The sequence below is a fragment of the Mastomys coucha genome, unplaced genomic scaffold (assembly GCF_008632895.1).
Source record: "Mastomys coucha isolate ucsf_1 unplaced genomic scaffold, UCSF_Mcou_1 pScaffold16, whole genome shotgun sequence".
Classification (NCBI taxonomy): Eukaryota; Metazoa; Chordata; class Mammalia; order Rodentia; family Muridae; genus Mastomys; species Mastomys coucha.
In genome coordinates this window covers 101,295,031-101,315,119 of record NW_022196898.1, presented here as the reverse complement: position 1 = coordinate 101,315,119, position 20,089 = coordinate 101,295,031, and the positions used below count along the sequence as shown (strand labels likewise).

The 20,089-nt window shown below is 42.0% G+C and overlaps 1 protein-coding gene across 1 annotated transcript; it reads right to left on the bottom strand.

Moving 5' to 3' along the window:
* Nucleotides 1-1,241: 1,241 nt before the first annotated feature.
* Asb17 (ankyrin repeat and SOCS box containing 17) lies at nucleotides 1,242-12,251 on the bottom strand. The gene is made up of 3 exons (XM_031376193.1): nucleotides 11,726-12,251; nucleotides 3,730-4,009; nucleotides 1,242-1,519 (listed from the first exon to the last, which is right to left on the bottom strand). The coding sequence occupies exons 1-3, from the start codon at nucleotides 12,124-12,126 to the stop codon at nucleotides 1,313-1,315; spliced, it is 888 nt and encodes a 295-aa protein (XP_031232053.1). The 5' UTR covers nucleotides 12,127-12,251; the 3' UTR covers nucleotides 1,242-1,312.
* Between the last annotated feature and the right edge of the window lie 7,838 nt (nucleotides 12,252-20,089).

The window sequence follows — 20,089 nt, the reverse complement described above, 5'->3', positions numbered from 1 at the left end:
TCAAAGAAAAAAAGTTTATTATTTCTTAAAATTACTTTCTCTTACGCTGTTTTGAGTGCAGCAGTAACATACTACAAAGCAAGTGAGCTGAAGATATCAAGCTGTCATGACCGAGGTGAGCACTGGGAAGCAGCTCATCTTGGCTTTAAGATCTACTGCTGTCTTTGCTGTTTTTCTTTGATCTGCTTTTATGTTATATATCCCACAACCTAGCCTTTCAGTGTAACTGCCCACAATGTCTTAGCAAGCCTCCTGTGGTGTTTTGAATGAGAAAGGTCATCCATAGGCATATTCATTGAGCACTTGGTCCCTAGTTGATGGCACTGTTTGTGAAGGTTGTAGAACTTTAAGATGAGAAGCCTTGCTAGAAGGAGTGTGGTAGTGGGGGTGGGGGTGCTAAGAATCTATGCCTTGCTCCACTTCCTGCCTTCTCTGCTTCCTGAATGGGACTTGTCAGCTCTCTGCCCTGACCCTCACCCCATTGTGGACATGTAGCCTCTCTGGACCTGTAAGCCAAAATAAACCTTTCCATAAGTTGCTTTTGGTCATGGTGTCTCATCCCACTAACAGACAAGTAACTAATACACTTCCCTCATTTCAGCACAACAGCCGTATTGCTTGTTATCCCTTTGTCTCACAGAATAAATCCTGCAGTGAGGGGGTGTGCAGATCTAGATATAAAACACACGGGGATGGAAAAGCAAGGGAGCTTACCCTCAGACCTAGGAGCCAAGTGTTAAAGTAACTCTGTGGAATGCAGCTTTATGAGTTCTAGCAGACTTACACATGTGTCTGGCCTCCACAGTTGAGATGAGCAGTCTTGTCCATAAAGACTGCTTTGCTGTGGTCTCAACTGTGGCCTGCCAGACCCTTCTCATGAGGCACTCCTCCAGAATGCCCAGCACTTCCTGAACCTTATATAATTTATTCCACACCGCACAGAAGGTAATGGGGTAACTATCGTGCTGGACTTAGGACATAGGAAAATATATCTTCTTTAAAACATTTTTGGACTTATTTATCTGACCCAATCTATGTGTACCATGGGTATGACTGATGCCCATAGAAGTCAGAAGCAGTCATCAGATCCCCCGGGACTGGAGTTATGGGTGATTGATACCATCATGTGGTGCTGGGAACTGATCTAAGGTGTGCTATAAGAGCAACTGCTGCTCTTATCCCCTGGGAACTCTCTCTAGCCCTGAGAATGTGTCTTCTAGCAGAAGTGCAGCAGACGTGTGTGACGTTAGCAGTTTATTAACTTATAAATCATGCAGTGCTGCCATGCTAAGGGACAGCATAAAGATGCGTGCTAGCTTTCTAAATTCAGGAAGTTTTGTAAACGAGTAGGAATTAGAAGTGAAAATATTCCATTTGGGAGCATATTGTTGGCCAACAGTTGGGTCCTGATGGTTATCCTGCAAAGGTGGACAAGTTCACATGGATCCTTGTATCTTGCTGGCGGGATGTAGTCCATCCAGTTTTGGATAATTGGGCGTCTTCCTAAGCTCAGCTGTGTCTGGAAAGAAGGGAAACTGTGATTCATAACCGCTAGGATGGTCTGAAGGATTCAACTCCAGACAAGAGATCCTGAATTTATACAACCCTTAGAACCTTTATCTAAGCCTGTTTTACTTTATAGCCATTTTATTTCCTCAGTAATATGCGTAAAGGCACTGAACAAAATTTAGACTATGGACGGGGAAGCTCATCATTTCAGATGGCTCATCTGCTTAGTCACCCTTCTGGAGGTACCATCAACACCCACATGCGTGAGTCATCTGGAAAGCTACAGTGGACTGGTGCCCAGCTGCTCTGTCAGCAGACCAGTCCTGTTGCTTTCAAGTTGGAAGCAGATGACAGAAATCATACATGTTCCCCACTTGGACCCCAAATAAGGTGGAGTGCCAAGTAACAGGAGCTCTTTTTAACGTTTTAGGAAGCCATCTGTTTAAAGATTCTGTTGTGGAGATTAGATGGAAAGGATATTGCTGCCTTAAGATAGATTTCCCTAGGGACCCACCACATAACAGTGGAAAGAGAACCAACTCTGCAGGCTGCCTCTGCCCTCCAGCTGTGCCAACAACAGAGCAAAGCTAAGCGACAAAACAAACCTTCACTGCCCAGGCCTCTAGACACACATCCAGCTAAGTCAGGTAGATGTGCGTATATCCATTATTGACTCAGTGATCAACTAGTTAAAGAATGTCTAATACCTTTTCAACTATGGTAGGTACTTTGGATAACTACTAGGTGTGCAGAGTAGAGACAGTGTCTCTGCTTAAAAGGGTGTGATGTAGAGACATCTAAATATTCTTAAATATGTGGGCCATGTGAGGAGACATGATGGAAGTACAGAGGTGACAGCTCCTCAGCAGAGTGAATCTGACTGCACCTTTTCACTCTGCTCCCCCACTGTAGGTTCTGCACTGTAAGTGTTTGGAGCCTGGGTATAAACTCTTCGGCTCTCAGCTGACTTTGATCAATTCTATCCAGTACTTTTTGTTATAGTTTTAATTGGCCTAAAATTCATATATCCTGCAATAACCATGCAGACAAGCCAGTTACTGTGAAACAAAGGTGTTTTTAAAAAATGAAGACATTAAAAACTTGAGTATATTCTCTTTTTAAAATAGGTTGCCAGTTATAACCAGAACAACTTGTTTGCCTTACAATTGACCCCACATTAGTATTTATTATCAAGCCATTTAAAAATCACCATTTTAGGACTGGTGAGATGGCTCAGCAGTTAAGAGCACTGACTGCTCTTCCAGAGGTCATGAGTTCAAATCCCAGCAACCACATGGTGGCTCACAACCATCTGTAATGAGAGACTTAAAAAAAAAAAATCAACATTTTATGCCTCTTATAAGCATTTCTAAACTTACATTTCTACAGACTGGAAGAATTGTTGGTTTCTTGTTAAGCTGGCTGGTTAAATTTATAGTACTAAATTTAATACAGGTTAATTAACTTCTTGCTGTTAATGGGCATGATACAGTTTGATACTGTAATTTGCAGTTCATTTTCAAGGATGAACATTCCCAATTTATGGCTGATATATGGGTGATTTTCTTCTCTAACTTGGTCTAGTCCCAAAATGTTACTAAGAAAAGATCTCTATATTTCTGAGATATTTTCAGTTGAATAAATATTTTATGTCTTTATATTTCTATAATGTGTAAAATTGCTTTGGGATCTTGAATGGAAAAATCTGTTTCTTGGTATGTGATTGCATTTGTGAGAAGAAATAGAGCTGTCATTTTGAAATATCCTACTGTAAAGAAGAGATGTTAAAATCTAACTTATTTTGTTCTTATAGGAATCTTAATACAGAGTTTATAATTAAAATATAACAATTTACTTAACACTAAAATGTCTATAGGACATTCAACTTTGCAGTTTTGAAGTTCATGGTCACAAAAATCAACATTTGAAGGACTAATTTTAGCTAATTTGAATTTTGCCTCATTTTTAATTACTGAGCATATGCACAGTCATTAATTCACCACTGGAAATAATGCATAAATTAAAAATACTTTGCACTTTTTTCTTCACAATTATGTGCTAACACTTACTGATGGTAGATTGCACCCTCAAAGAGCAATGCTCTGCTTTTTCCCCATAGAACACAGCTCTGCTTAACCCCGAACATATGGCTCTGCTTCTCTGATTAGCCCCACCCTCGGCCCAGTCTCCACCCCCCGGGAAGGGCGGTGCTCTGCTCACCTCTATCTCCTTGACTGAGATTGCAGAGAGCACCCTGGAGCACAGCAGTAAACATGTCTTGGCATCTTCTTGAATGTCAATCAGCTCGTGGTCAACCATTATCCTCACTCTCGAAGGGTAGAGTAGTATTGTCAGGACAATGTTGATAGGGTTTCTTTCTCTTTCTAGGATTCCATACTGCAGGAGAATTTTTAAGATATTGGACTGTCTTGTCTGAGCCACGTAGAGTAGAGGTGTGATGCCACTCAGGGGACTGGGGCAGTACACGGGTGTGAAGGTTCTGCAAGCCAAGAGCAGAGGATGCAGGGTCATTCACTCTTGTCTTAGCAGTCCCAGGAAGGTATCTGTGATCGCCTGCTCCCCTGTGAGTTACCTTGTAACTAATGCTCACATGTCATGGCTTAGGAACTTGATATTGTAACATTGTAACTGTAGACCAAATTGAAGGAGGAAAGAAAACTCCCACCAAATGCTGAAGCCTCCCTTCACATCTGTGGAAAGCACACAGTGTGTGCAAAGCACTTAGTCATAGCAGCTGTGTGTCATTGCTGTGTCTCCCACACTGGTGGGGCCATAAACCTTACCAAGCTCTGCAAATATAAAATGAAAATTAAAAAGAAAAAGTTTTCTTATGGCATATTTTTTAATGATTTAATTGTTTTAGTCATGTGTGCCAATAGCTATGTGAACCTATGCCATGTAGGTGTGCCTGAGAAGGACAGGACAAGGTGTCAGATCCTCTGGAGCTGCAGTGACAGGTGGCTGTGAGCTGCCTGATGTGGGTGGCTTTGGGTCCTTTGAAATCGCAGGCAGAGCAATCTCTCCAGTGCTGTTTACTTTGTTAATAGAAATATTGATCATTTTGATATCTTTTTTTGTTTTCGATCATATATTAGACATAAGGTTGAATTGAGAGTGGAGATTAGATGAAAAACAAGTACAAACACCCTAGTCTTATTTTTCCATTCTAATAAGAACATCAGACATGCAGATTTTATTTTCTTCCTTCAAGAGTAAAGTTTAGCCCTGGAGAAGTAGTTCAGACAGTGGAGTGCTTGCCATGCGAGTGTTAGAACTGATATTAAAACAAAAGCAGAGGTCTAGCAGCCTGTGCTTCTAATCTCAGTGCTGAGGAGGGGATCAGGAGATAGGAGGATTTCTGGGGCTCAGCCCCTGGCCAGCTAGCTGACCCTGCTTGATGAGCTCTGGGTTTAGTGAAAGACTGGCTCAAAGAAGTTGGCATGCAGATTTGACTACTGGTCTACACACATATATACACACAGGCACACAGCAAACACACTTAAGAAAAGGTGTGGGCTTCCAGGCTAGCTTGGGCTGCATTGCAAGGCTGAGTTTTTAAAAGAGGGCTGAGCTGGAGTGGTGAGAGCAGTTAAGAGGACTTGCTGTTCTTTGAGAGGCCTGGATTTGTCTCCAGAGGATCTCATGGCCTCTTTCTGGTGTCCAGGAGCACCATGCATGCATGTGAAAGAAAGACATCTGTAGGGAAAACACCGATAATGTAAAATAATAATGAACACATTTAAATCTAGATCCTGGAGTATCACATGGTGACTAGATATCAGTACTTTTTACTCTGTGTCAGAAATAAAATGGCATAGAGCATTTTAAACTGTTTCAGTCAGTATGCTTTTATGTTCCTTACTGTGTTAGTTACTATAAATGTAGAGGAAGCATAGTGGTGTTTTGACTAAAACAGATCCTTAACTTTTTCAAGTAACTTGACTTTTGAGATTAAGCAAAGAGGAATTTTATTAATAAGCCTTGCCTCTCAAATTCTCTTGAATAGTTTAATAAAATATCGATACAGTTTACAGACTGTATCAATAGCATACAAAATATCAGTATCGGGTTCAGACAGCTATGCCAAGCAAAGAAAGCAGAATGTTAGGACTGTATGTGTTGGTTTGGGAATGTCCTCCATAGGCCATGCATTTGAACATTTTCTCCCCCATTGCTGGAGGAATATGTCATAGAGCCATTAAAAGCCTCACACCATTTCCAGTTGCTCTCTGCTTCATTATTGTAACACAAGATGTGAGCTCTCTGCTTCCTGTTCCAGCTGCCAAGCCTGCAGCTTGCTCCCACGGTTGACTCTAATCCCCAAAGAAACTCTCTTCCATAATCTTCCTTGGCCATGGCTTTTATCACAGCATCAGGAGAGTAACTAACAGAGACCAGTGAAATGGCCCAGTGGGTAAAGGCACCCAACCTGGAGTCCTGCGTTTGATCCCTGGAACCCAAGTTGTGGAAGGAGAGCCCTACTCCCACAGTTGTCCTCTGACTGCCACACTTTGTGCTATGGCACAGTGTACCCACCCACACACATAGGTACAAAGTAAAGTTTTTAAAAATTGCATATATTTGATAAGATGGAGCCAGCATGGTATGGTGGGCTAAACGAAGCAGGCCTGAGCCTTGCAGCATGGTATGGTAGGCTAAATGAAGTAGACCTGAGCCTTGCAGTTGACCATTTCAGTCCCAAGCAGCTGTAAGACTTGGGTCAGCAGTCTCCAAGTCTCAACTTCCTCATTTGTGTATGTAAAGGTCTGTGCCGCTTTTCATCCAGAGAGTATTGAAGAGTAGGTGTCGAGATGAAAGATCCTATTCTTGTAGACTGCCAAGTACAGCAGACAGTAAACATAGCACAGGATGGCCATTGCAATGGTAGAAGTTTACTGCAGTAAATTCAGGCAGTAAATCCCTGAGTGACGGCACTTACCTCTCCCTGGGATAGACATTTCCTGTCAAGTACCTAAGAATGAAGGCTTTCAGGACTAGCAGTTGTTTTCCAATGGAAATCTTGGAATGTTCTGAGTATAGCAAATGTTGGCATTGGAGTATTGTGCCTAGACATTAGAATGGGAACATTCCTAATAAATGTAGATTTGAGGGTCCTAGAGCCCTCTCTCCCTTACGAGATCCCTAGTCAAGAACTCCAGAAAATATAGGTGGAAAATCACTAGCCTAGTGTAAGTCTAAAGCTTCAGAGAGCTCTAAAGTGTCAGAGCCTTGTCACCTAAAGGGACAATATACTATAGTGTTACATAGTATTTTAGACGACATGGCCCTGTCTTCACTCTGCTGCTGCCACTGTGTGCCTCTGTGTGTTCACCTGCTGGTCCTCTTTCTTGCCTCAAATCAGTATTTTTCTGAACATCTTCAACTTTTTCACGTCTTTCCAATATATATCAATGATCACACTCCAGCTGTTTTTCTTTTTCTTCCTTTCTCTCTCTCTTAGATTATCTTCCATTGCTACTCTGATTCCAAGATCACTGCTTTTCACTGTTGTCTTGTGTGTGTTCTCTCCCATTCTATCCTGAGATCCATACAGCTTATCTTAGGAGAGACTATCCAGTGAGCTCTTCATGACACGTGCTTTGGTCACCTCAAGGTCCCCTGAGATCTCCCTGAAGTTTCATGAGGTCTCCCTGAGGTCTCATGAGGTCACCCTTAGGTCCCTGTGAGTTACCCTGAGGTCTCCTGAGGTCTCCTAGAGATATCCCTGAGGTCCTCCTGAGGTCCTCCTGAGGTCTTCCTGAGGTCTCCTGAGGTCTCCCTGAGGTCTCCCAAGGTATACTTGAGATCTCCCGAGGTCTCATGAGATCTCCCTGACATCTTCTGAGGTCACCCTGAGGTCTCCCTGAGGTCCCGGTCCTTATTAACTTCAACTCTTATGATTTCATCATTTTACTTTTGAAAACTTAACATTTTTATTAATCCATTTTTCTCTTTAAAAAAGTTGAGCTCTGTAAATTTATGCTCCAATAGGAAAATGTTTTCTATTCCCATCACGTGTGTGCGTGCGTGTGTATGCATGTGCGCGTGTGCGTGTGTGTGTGCGCACGTGCGTGCATGTGTGTGTGTGTGTGTGTGTGTGTAAATAAGATGACAAGATGGCAGTATGCAGGAGTCTGCTCTCTCTTTACACCATGTAGCTCCAGGGATGGAGCTTGGGTTGTCAGACATGAAAGGAGCTGCCTCTGCCAGCTGAGCTCTCCCTAGTTCAAGGGAAGGAACTGTGGTTTTCATTCACAAATGTATCTATGAGCGCATATAATACTGAATCTGTAGGGGTCAATTGAATGCTTTTTTATTGAATTTGATTTCAATCCTAATAAGATTTTTGGCACTATGTACTTATTTAACCCTTTAGGAGGCAATGCAATTCTTTTATCTTGCTAGTTCTTAAGGCGTTTGACTTGTCCTTCTAAGTAAGGGGGCTCAGGGATCTCAGGACGAAGCAAGTGGCCATTGTTAAGATTCAGTAGGTTCAGGTGTATTAAAATTTACATTACCTCTAGGAGATATTTAATGAATATTGAAAAATGTTGAAAACATGACTAAAACTCAAATAGGTTTAAAATGGATTTAAACATCTAATCTGTATCCATACGATGTGTGATTAATCTTTGGGTTTAAAGACTGTGGGACTGTAAAACAAACTTTGCTTAATCTTTCCTGACAGTTAATTATAGCAGTACTCACATGGATGGAGTGAGGCAGGCAAAGCGAGGGCTGCTTTCCAAATGTGAGGTTAATGAACTGAGCCCTCCGTCTGAAAGCTTGTCACACATGCTTACGAAATGAGGCATCCTGTTTCCTCCAGACACATCGAGGACAGCTCTGCTTTGTAGATATCCATGTTCCTAAGTTTTCTACATTTTCTTTTGGCTAACACATCGAGTAAGCATTTTTTATAATAGTGTGATCTCTGGTGTTTCACACTGTGTACTTTCCCGAAGGTTTGTTTTCCTGGTCAGTCCAGATGCAGGTTCCTCTCTAGCTTTCTGTCTGTCTGTCTGTCCCCTCATCCCTCCTGTCCTTTCCATAGCCCCAGTGTCTAACAAGGTGTGTATACCATATTGGCCAATTTTGATTTGGCCATTCTCATGCAGTTTCATCTGTAACCATAATTTCAACTGCTCTTCATTTATTTCAACAAATGCTTAATATGTGCTAAGTGACAGCTACAGTTTTAGGTACTTGTATTGGTGAACGAAATAAAACCCTTGGTGTCTTTCTTAATGTCACTTACTAACAAGTCAGATCAACGCAGCAAACAAGCCTCTATCACTGAAGACGATGGTGAAGGAGATAAATCTTGCAGCAGAGATAAAGTAGAATAGAATAAGTGGAACAGGCACACCGGGAAATGCAGGAGTGCTGGGACAGGGCATCACTGAAAGGTTACATCTGGACAAACACTGGGGGACACACTTACTTAGCTATATCACTGTGTGGGTGCCTGGAAGGAAGAATAAGGGAGTCCGTTTGGATCAAAGGGTAAAGCTGAGGCCAGGGAGACAGCAAACCACGCTGTGAGGAGCACCATGTGCTGTGCTCCAAATGGGATGCACAAGAGGCCTGGGTTGGAGGTGCAGCAAGGACTTCCCTTTGTTATTCTCACAATAGGGGGGAAGATGCTGCCGCTCAGTGTAGGACAGGGTGGGGACAGTGCAGGTGCCCATATTGCCACTGCTTGCCGGTAGACAGAACCCATGGGTGTCATGACAGACTAGATGTAGAAACAAAGACATCAAAGATGGCACTATGTGTCTAGCTACTTGCTGCACATCTCTACATGAATATCCCCTGGGCAGCTCAAACTTATGTCCAAAACTGATTTAATAGGTGTCTTCTTGTACTTGATAGTTTGTATCAGAACCATTGAGTCAATCAGAATAATAGCCCATCAGTATGACAAAGGGGATCTCTAGAGCCTGGTATTGTAAATAACTAGTAAATATATGAGATGTAGCTAGAGATTATCATGTTAACATCAAATAAGCTACTACCCGAAAGCCAAATATCATGTTCTCTTTCATATCTGGTGTGTGTGTGTGTGTGTGTGTGTGTGTGTGTGTGTGTGTGACTGTATGTGTGTAAATAAAAAATTGAACAGTAATGGGAGGAAGACAAAATATTAATGCTTTCTCTCATAAACAATTTAGACTTAAATTTGTATGTACATACACATATGATAATATGGTGTGGATACAGAAGGAGGACTACTAGGAAACATGATAGGACGATGCCTGGGAGGTAGCTGGGAAGGGAATGAGTAAGGCACAGTGACACCAATTCATGAACATGTTATAATGAAACCATTATTTTGTATACAAGCTTTAAAAAGTTGACATATTAAGAGAGTTGTTGTCTCTCATGGTAAGAGATGACATGGGCTCCACCTAGACTGGACATGAGGTAATGTCATGGAAGTAAGTAGGATCTGTTGTTTAGACAGTCAAAGCACTCATTGATGTGATGGCAAGGGAAGACAAGAATCAAGAATCAACCCTAAATCTCTGCCTTGAACAATGGGATCAGGGTCTTACTGAGGTGAGAACCAGAGACGCTTGGAGACAGATGGGTCCAGTTGGTTCTGTTTTGTTCCATGTAGCAAGTTCAGATAGCAGCAGAAGAAGTTGGGGCTAAAGATAATAATTTGGATGATTCTGCATCCACATCAGAATTTATCAATTTAAAAACTGTCCTATACATGGTGGAGAGTGAGCAACACAACTCAGATGTCGTATGCTTGCCCAGTGAAAGTGTGGGCATGGGAGTAGGGATGGGCATGACAAGCCTTGAGTTCATCCCCGCTCCACACACTTAGGAATGTGTCAGTCATGGTTCACTTCCTCTTTCATTTTCCATTAAAAATTTTCCTTTCCTTTGCCCATGTTTAATTCTTAATTTCCTCTATTTTATTACACTTTTCTTTTCCACTGACCTGACCAAGGATATGCCTGGGCTTTAAGCTAGTTAGTTAAAGCTGTAACTATGTAAAAAAACATTTAAAATGTCAAAAAGTCCTGTCTTAATTAGGGTTTTATTTCTGTAAAGAGATACCATGATCAAGGCAACTATTATAAAGGACAACATTTAGTTGAGGCTGGCTTACAGGTTCATAAGTTCAGTCCATTATCGTCATGGCAGGAGGCATGGTAGCATCCAAGCAGACATGGTCCTGGAGAAAGAGCTCAGTTCTGAATCTTGATCAAAGGCAGCAGAAGGGGACTGTCTTGTGTAGGCAGTCAGGAGGAGGCTCCCTTCCACACTGGGTGGGGCTTGAGAGTAGGGGGCCTCAAAGCCTGCCTCCACAGTGACACACCTCCAACAAGGCCGACCTCCTAATGGTGCCACTTGCCATGGGCCAAGGATATTCAATCCACAAGTCCTATGGGAGGGTTTATTTACTCTTTCTAGACCCCAGATACCCATTCATGTGCTGAGATGATCATTCCAGAACACCGTCCTGTATGCTCAGAGGAGCAGAGTGATGCAGCCAGGAAGCAGGGCTACTCCAGGCAGAACCCACCCTGCCTCCCTGCCTGGTCTCTGACCTGGGCCTTCCTTCCGTGTCACTGAGCACAGAATGCGATACTTAAACATTTTGTTGAATGAAGGAGTCAATGCACAACTGTTCTAATCAGGCTGAGACCTGAAACCAGAGAACTAACTGACATTGGATCAAACTCTTGAGCTACCAGACAGTCACCTGGAGCTTTTAGTTTCCAAACCTTGTCAGACAGATTGACAAGTTCAGGCTGTAAAAAGTTGGCCTGTAAGGACCATGGTTTTCACTGAACTCAGTTGTGGAAGATTTGAAATCAAATTTATTAAGACCTAGAACAGAGTAGCTCTGTGTTGACTGAGCACCACTCAGTGATAGAATGTTCTGAGTGAACTATGCACACACTGCAAGTATGCAATCTCAAGACCAAGAGAAGCGACCACAGTATGGCATAAGGCAAGGTCTGTTTCTTTTTAAGGACTTTTTAATGCATCTGCTAACATTGCTTTACTTGAGCAGGTCCACTATGACTTGATAGTGCACACTACGGGTAAAACTCAGGGTCCACAATGAAGCCAGTGACATATCCCCACCACACACCCCACCTTAATTTCCACACGAGCTGATCTAAGAGGGCAGCACTGCACTTTTCAGACAGACACAGCATGAGATTACCTCCATATCAGCGCCAGGCTGCAGCTTCTGTCTTGAACATAGTCTTTCGTCTTCTTGAGAAGCAGTTCCACAAACTCAGGATTGCCTTTTCTGGCGAAAACCCAGTACAGAATGGTGTTCACGCATATTTCAGTAAACTCGAGGTTAAAGTTGAGTTCAAAGCGGTGTCCTGACTTTTCCACAAAAGCAATATAGTCTGTGAGGAGTATGTCAAAGCCATCCAAGTCGACGTACCTCAGAATTTTTGCCAGTGTTCTGTAAATCCTGGGTTCATAGCAGTGGTACCCCCACTGACCCAGGAACTGCAAAGAGGGCCTCTTAACTATCTTGTCAATGAGGTTACAGAATATATTGCCTCTTGGAAAAGAAGTCTTCCGGCATACTTTAGAAGAGTTATTCATTGCTTCTTAAGGGCAGAAAGAACGCGGTGGGCAGTCATACCGCGATTCTTCAGTTACGTGCTCTGCTAATGCAGGCTCCACTCCAGATGAAGACATGCCCCTCAGCAGCCAGAGGGAAGGTAGCAGGGTGACATCACAATACTTGCAGAGCTGTCATCAGCCCAGGTCAGAAAATGGAGGCAGTTGTGGAGTTGGTGACATCTGAAAAACCTAAAGGATAGTAACAGTATGCAAGAGAGCTAAGAAGAAATAGTTTTAACTTTATAAAAATGTCATTCAGTCTATGCTGTGCATCTCTCAGGCACAAGAAGCACACTATATACATCACACTACATATTAATTAGTCATGTAAACCTAGTCAGGTGCAGCTGGTGAGATCTGCATGAGCACTGCCTACTCTCCGTCTCCATTGGTTCTTTCCCACGTAGTAGGTACTCCGCCATCCCCACAGGCAACATCCTAGTAAACAAAATCTAGAAACTTGGTTTTAGAATTTTTTTCTACAAACCTGGAAGAATGTAGAAACATCATTTAAAAAAAAAAACAGGTGATTTGATATTAAGAACATTAGAAATGCAACTACTTAGGTAATATAAGGATATAGGTTAAATTTTTAGCTACTTAAAACCTCAAATCTAGGCTGGACATAGAGTTTAAATTAAGAACACTGGCTTCTGCATTTCAGAGGACAGATTGGTGCATGCATTGGTAATTTGGTATCTGCATGGGAGGATGAAGACCTGGCACTTCCTACTCTGTCACTTTGCTGACACACCCCATTTCTGTATCTTAGATGAAGCATAATACACAATAGATCAACAGCTCATAGGGCCAGTGAGACACCTCAGTGAGTAAAAGTGTGCTACCGATCCTAGAAACCTGAGCTTGATCCCCAGAACCCAGGTGTTAGGAGAGAATTGGTTTCTGCAAGTTTCTCTCTCTCTCTCTCTCTCTCTCTCTCTCTCTCTCTCTCTCTCTCTCTCTCTCTCACACACACACACACACACACACACATAAACACATATATGCACATACATACTTTTGCACACACAGAGATAACATGCATACATCCAAAACAAACCCATGAGGTTGAAATTACCACTCAAAAGTCTTGGTGTATCATTGACTTTTGAGAGTCAGGGAAAGCCATGGGATGGATTAATTGGAACTTATTTAGTTTGGTTTAATTTTGCCAAGTTTTCCAGTGTTTTGTTCTGCCACAGTTTATGTGGCTCCTTTTATCATTACTTTTATATCATGATTAATCTTCATATTCATCTATAACATACTTGATATATGAACTGCTGTCTTTTAAATGATGCTTAAATGTTGAATATTTCCGCCTAGAAACTTAAGATGGATATTCATTTAAGTCTCCCTTTCAGATCAGCCAATTATGACTTCTTTTTTTTAAGGGATTTATTTTCTTATGTATCTGTGTGTACAAATATGCAGTGGCCAGAGGAAGGCAAGTGGCCTTGTCTGTCAGTCTGAGTCTGTCAGTCTGAGCCTGTCGGTCTGAGTCTGTCAGTCTGAGCCTGTCAGTCTGAGTCTGTCCCTTTGGGGCATAGTCTTTCCCCAGTGATCCTCCTGTCTCGGATCTGGACTCCTGTCCTCAGGGTTATACAGCTGACACTTGCCTGTTGAACTAACTCTCCACCCCAGAGTTTTCATTATTTTCTTCATCAAGAACCTTGATACATTTCTCCGTACATTTGTTTGTTCCTATGTATCCTATATGGTTTATTTATATTTGGAATAGAATTTTTCCATCATATATCTAGCTATTCATTTTTGAAATGTTAAAAAATACTGGAATTCTTCATATGGGCTTAATTACCAGAAATATTAGTAGGGTTTCTTTTTTTTTTCCTAAAGATTTATTTATTATTATAAATGAGTACACTGTAGCTGTCTTCAGACACCAGAAGAGGGCATCAGATTTCATTATGGGTGGTTGTGAGCCACCATGTGGTTGCTGGGATTTGAACTCATGACCTTCGGAAGAGCAGACTGTGCTCTTACCCGCTGAGCCATCTCACCAGCCCGTAGGGTTTCTTACTAGCCATATTCTTTTCTAGTTTCTTCTTTTGCATCTTCCCCAGAAACAGTGTCATCTGAAAATAAAAATAATTTTGGCATTTTGAGGTCAATGAAGATTTACATCCACTTTTGTTTCCTGCCTTGCTGACTGGGTAGAAATTACAACTCAGTGTTAAACAACCGTTGCTAGAAGATTCCTTACTTTGTCCTTATCTTTAAAAGAAACATCGATGGCCAAAGAAGTCCTGTTCCTCTTCCATGGCACATGGTAACTTGTCTCCTGCTGACTTGCAGGAAGCTTTAGGTCCTCCAGTTGGTGCCCCAGGTAGCCATTGCCTGTGGATGGAGAGTGGCGAGGACGGAAGGCTCTATATGCTGACGTCTGCTAATGCTGTTTCCTTTTTAAGTGTGATCTTAGCCAGGCCTACTTAGTCAAGCATTTGTATTAGGCACATGTATTAACTTCAACCAATATCTTTGTTGTCTCTATTGATTTCATCAAGTGACTTTTTACCCAGTAGCCCACTGACCCGAGATGATGGGACTGCATTTCTTAAATCTCCTAATTTGATACAGATCCCACTCAGTTAAGAGACCTTACTCTTTTTAAAATTTCTATTTACTTTATTCATATTGGTGTTTTGCCTAAATATATATTAAGTGCCACTAGTATGTCTAGTAACCATGGAGATTCGAAAAGATCCCCTGGAACTGTAGTTACAGATGATTGTAAGCATCTTGTAGGTGCTAAGAATTGAACCAGTGTCCTTTGGAAGAACAGCTGGTGCTCTTAACTGCAGAGCCCCCCCTCAAGCTCCCGGGACACCATTCTTTGAATATTCTCCCATAGCTGACAGAATTCCCCTAAGGAATTTTACTGCTGTTAAAAATGAAAAGTTTGTTGAGATATGTTTTCCATGATTATTACATTTATTTATTTATGTGGGGAGCACTTTACCCTCTAAGCCATTTCACTGGCCCAGGATTTCTTTTTGTATTGACTTTGTATATCTAGTTTGGTTCAAGGTGATCTCCACTAGTGGCAGTAAGATTATAAACTAGTGAAGGAGACAGACTGTGAGCACATAAAGTGCTGTGCTGGGGTGTTACATAAGCGTATGCAAAGCAGAGCAGACAGGAATGAAACTGACAAAGTCTCTCCAAAGAGATTACATTCAAGCCAACATCTCTCACAAATACCATTTGAATGAGAAGAGAGTAGGGTGTCTCTTGACATAGAAGACACTGGAAAGAGACCCAGTTAAGCCAGAGCATTAAACAGAACAAAGCCATTGTGTCATTTCACTGGTACTTTGATTTCTGACCTTCCTAATATTACTTTTTACAATTAGTATTAGTTTTTAATTCTTTTTAAAAATACTTATTTATTTTATGTATATGAGTACACTGTTGCTCTCTTCAGACATACTAGAAGAGGGCATCAGATCCCATTACAGATGGTTGTAAGCCACCGTGTGGGTACTGAGAATTGGACTCAGGACTTCTGGAAGAACAGTCAGTGCTCTTAACTGCTGAGCCATCTCTCTAGCTCCCTATTATTAGTTTTTAATAGCTTTTCAGCTGCTAGCTTTTTTCCCTTTACTATCCTTTAGCTCAGTTTAACAAAAATATTTAGGGTTATATGTTTTCTGTTGGGCATCTTATAGACTATGATCACTTTTTGCTTTCTCTCTCTCTCTGTCTCTGTGTGTATGTGTGTGTGTGTGTGTGTGTGTGTGTGTCTGTCTGTCTGTCTGTCTGTCTGTCTGCTGGTGTCTATGTGGTATGTGGTATATGTGTGTATGCATGTGTGTACCTACTTGCCTGTGCATGTATGTGGCAGCCAGAGGTTGACATCCCATGTCTGCCTCTATCACTTTCTACCTTATTTTCTGATGCAGGTTCTCTCTTGATGAACCTAGAGCTCACCAGTCCCCACGTGACATGTCCTCGGCCCTGGTAGTGTTACAAATAATGTATGACAAGAAGGCATGATTCACCTGGCCAGAGAATTATATCTGGACCTATGAGAGAACTCTTTGAAAAATGACTTTTCTTTCCTTGGATGTCTTTACTTGTTAGCATACTTTATATTTTTAATCACAAATGCTTTTATCTTGCCTCTTTTAGGTAACTATCAAAACCCCAAATCATTGCCAACCACAATAATTAGATATTTTAAAATTCCTATTTTTTAATCACATCACTGTGTTTTATATAGAAAGTGTTATATTAGTTGTTGGAAAACATTTTAGGTTTTAATGCTCCAGGAATTAAAGGAAGAGCTGTTTCATAAGGCGAAGTTGTGGACTGGTCCTGACCCAGGAGCTGCTTCCCAGTGAGTAGCCTGAGCTGCACTAAAAGCTCCTTCCGTTCCCAGTGCGGATGAAGAGCCGACTCCCTGGCTTGCCCATTGCACTTCAGTGTGAAGCTATCTTAAAGCCATCTCTAAATACCACTCAGTGTGATGTGCCTGCCCCAGGCAAATGACATTTCAAATTGTGATTCTTTTTGCCCTCAAAGCAAGAGTGTCTGCTCTTCCCTGTAGTCAGAGTGATTTAAATGAAATTAATTTACCAGGTCAGGATCTAACTTGTGACTTCTCAGGTTCTTTCATTTCCATTACAAATTAGCTGAGGCAAAGGCGCCTCTGACCAAAGGACTCTGAAGACCATAGTAAAACATTATTAATTTGAACTCTCTTGTTTTTGAATTGCTGGTCGTGTAGGCAAAGGAATTAATGCCACTGGGCAAAATAATCCTCAGTGGAAATCAATGAGTGTCTCTGAGGGAGACCACTAGATTGGCCTGGCCCATTAAGTGCAGTATCCCAGAGAAGCAGTACAGGAGCCCAAGCTTCCTGACAGCTTCCTGGTTTTCAGACATAGATAAGAAAGTGGGGCCATTGAGTCATTGCCCTCCCCAGCCATTCTGAGTGTGTGTCCCCTCTTTCGAGTGAACAACGCCTGCCTGCCATTGTGTCTCTCCTGGATTGAGAGCTTATGAGAGCCCAGAACCAACAGAGCAGAGTACCGTTCCAAAGACACCAGGGCTTCCCTTCTTTCACTCTTTTTATTATTTATTTATTTGCATCTCATGTGGCTGAGATTGCTCTTAAATTGGATAGTCGGCTCTGAGAATGACCTTGAGCCTCTGTCTCTGCCCCTAGTGCATGAATTGCAGGCCCAGGTCACCACACCTACTTTATGTTGTACTGCTAATGGACACCAGAGCTTCATGCAGCCTAGGCGAGCATGCTACCAACTGAGCTGCATCATCAGCTTTCATCATTTTAAAACTTTTACTAAGAACATCATTTGTAAGACACTATCCAGACCTTCTAGTATTTATCTCTTTGTTTTTCTCAAGGCATCTTAAAAATATGCAACGTCAGACCCAAATCTCTGGTCTACCAGATGTCTATTTAGATGTCAATTTTCCAGCATAATTGTGAATTCAGATGCTTGGAAGAGTAAATGTGTCTTAAGTCTTCTGTTGGTAACTTGGCAACTAATAAGATTTGGGTGGGTTTAGTGGTATTTCATAGTCAGATGCAACTATGTCTCAGAGAGCTTAGCCACCTTGGGAGGCCTTTCTTGCTTCATAAGCTACAATATCCACCTACACTTAATATAGCTTACTCTTATCTGTACACTTCCTTTAAGCCTGAGGTTTCATGTCTCAGAACATATGTATGTCCGCAGTCTACAGCCCACCTTCTGAAGCTGAGGCTCAAGAAACTCATTGCCCATGGCTCCTCTAGTCCCCTTACTCCCCTAGTAACCATTCCCATACAGAATGCTCCTTAATGTTTCCCAAATCAGCCCTTTCTACTCCAGCAGTACGTGAACCTATTTCAGTTAGGTCCCTGTGTCTTCCTGGATTCTTCAGTTACACCTTTTTTTTTTTCTTTTATAATTAAGAATGCAAAATCAGATTAGTTTGCTTTTGAAATAATCATTAATTTTCTGGTCATTCTGTAGGACATAAACCAAGGTGTTTGAAGTGTCTCACAGCAGTGACTAAGCCAGGTGTAGGTGAAGAGTAGTTGGGAATGCACCAAGCCAGGCAAAGATGGTGCTAAGTCCCTCCACTCCCCTCCACGCCCCCACAAACAACTGAGGACCAGATAAAGCAGAAGTGAGGATCCAGGAGAACTTCCAGGGTAATGAAGCACTCAGACAGGAACATGGGATGGGCTATTACAGAAGGAAGTGGGCCAGCAGAGGGGAACAGGGTGTGAGGGGGAGGAGTGGAGCAAGAGGATCAACAGCCATAAATATGTCTGAAAATCTCACAGTGGAAGCCATTACTTTGTGTAAAGTTCAGTTACCTGAACTGGTTAAGTTCTTCTGAAGACACGGCACATACATACCACAAGCTAACACAGAGACGGCTACAGAGAGAACACATGTATTTTATGAGCTGTATGTGTGGGTACAGAGTAGAGAAGTTAGAGCAGATAAAGAGTGTGAATAATGCCCCTAGATCTTTATTAGTGTGTGGGGTGGGGTTAGGAGGATGACTGAATTGTCTATCCATATGGATATACATATTTAAAATAATTGATTTAGCAGTATATCTTTTAATATAAAATTGTATTTATTAAATCTCATTTTAGTTATCTACCTTCTTTACATGTCAATTTATAGCATAAAGTATAGAAATAAATTATCTTTGGCACAAATTCTTAAAAAACGTAAAGTTGTTTTTTTTTTTAAATTGTTAAACCAACTTATTAGAAGTACTACAAAATACCTTAGGTCCTCAGAGAACAATTTACTTTATTTGATGTCTGTCTTAGTTAGGGTTTCCATGGTGAAGAGACACCATGACCAAGACAATTCTTCTAAGAGACAACATTTAATTAGGGCTGGCTTACTAGTTCTGAGGTTCAGTCCATTTTTATCATTATGGGAAGCATGGTAGTGCCCAGGCAGGCATGGTGCAGGCAGAGCTGAGAGATCGAACAGGAGAAGACTGCTGTCTTCCAGGCAGCTAGGAGGAGGGTCTCAAGGCCACGCCCACAGTGACACACTTCCTCCTGGAACAAGGCCACACCTCCTAATAGTGCCACCCCTGGGCCAAGCATATTCAAGCCACCACAGACTGTTTCTTGGTGGCTGGATCAGTACATATTTTAGTGGTTTTAACTAAGGAATCCATCCATATCTGAAAAAGCAAGTCTTAGTAGAAACACATGTCAGCAGTGTATGCATTTTCCAGGCTTTTGTTGAACCTAAGAAGGATGAGCACTGAAGGCTCTGGAGCCTTTCCTGCTGTAAGGCACAAGCTTTCCGTGTTCCCACACACCTGTCATGCTTCAGCTCTGTACTTAGTCAGTCTTCAAACTACTAAATCAGTCCTGTTACAAGGCTTGCATTGAAAGGGTGAGCTTGTCCCAGCATAATCGATAGAGTGGGAGACAAATTGAGCAACTGGATTCAGCCTTACTCCAGTGTAAATTTATCCACATGAAACCCAGCTCCATGGTCTAGGCACTTTACTGTCATAACCACAGTTCATCTCTCTTGTCACAGCGTCAGCTCAGAATGATGTAAGCTCTTACTACATGCTGACTCACGTCCAGGTGACCTGCACCTCATGTGAGGCTCTTTTCCCTAAAGATCCATGAGTTATATCCATCTTCCCTCTACTTCCTTCCCTTACACACAACACATAATGCAGAGTGAGCATAGGATACTCCCACAGAGACAATGTAGGCAGTGGGAGCACACAGGAGGCCTGGTCCATAGTAGTTCTGAAACCCAGCCAGCCACACTCTGCCTTGACTAGGACTCAGACTGACTTCCTGTGGCTGTCCTTGGAATCTTGGCTCCATCCCTAGATTCATGATCCACTCCTCATGCTATCTGCTTTCAACCAAAGGAACCCAGAAGGCACCAGACTTTAGTGCATG

Coding starts and splice junctions, on each gene's coding strand:
- Asb17 (XM_031376193.1), bottom strand. CDS start 12,126: ATGAATAACTCTTCTAAAGTATGCCGGAAGACTTCTTTTCCAAGAGGC. Junction 4,010..11,725: donor AGCCTGGCGCTGATATGGAG/GTAATCTCATGC, acceptor CTTGGCTTGCAG/AACCTTCACACCCGTGTACT. Junction 1,520..3,729: donor TCTCAGTCAAGGAGATAGAG/GTGAGCAGAGCA, acceptor CCTTCTTTCCAG/ACACAGCTGAGCTTAGGAAG.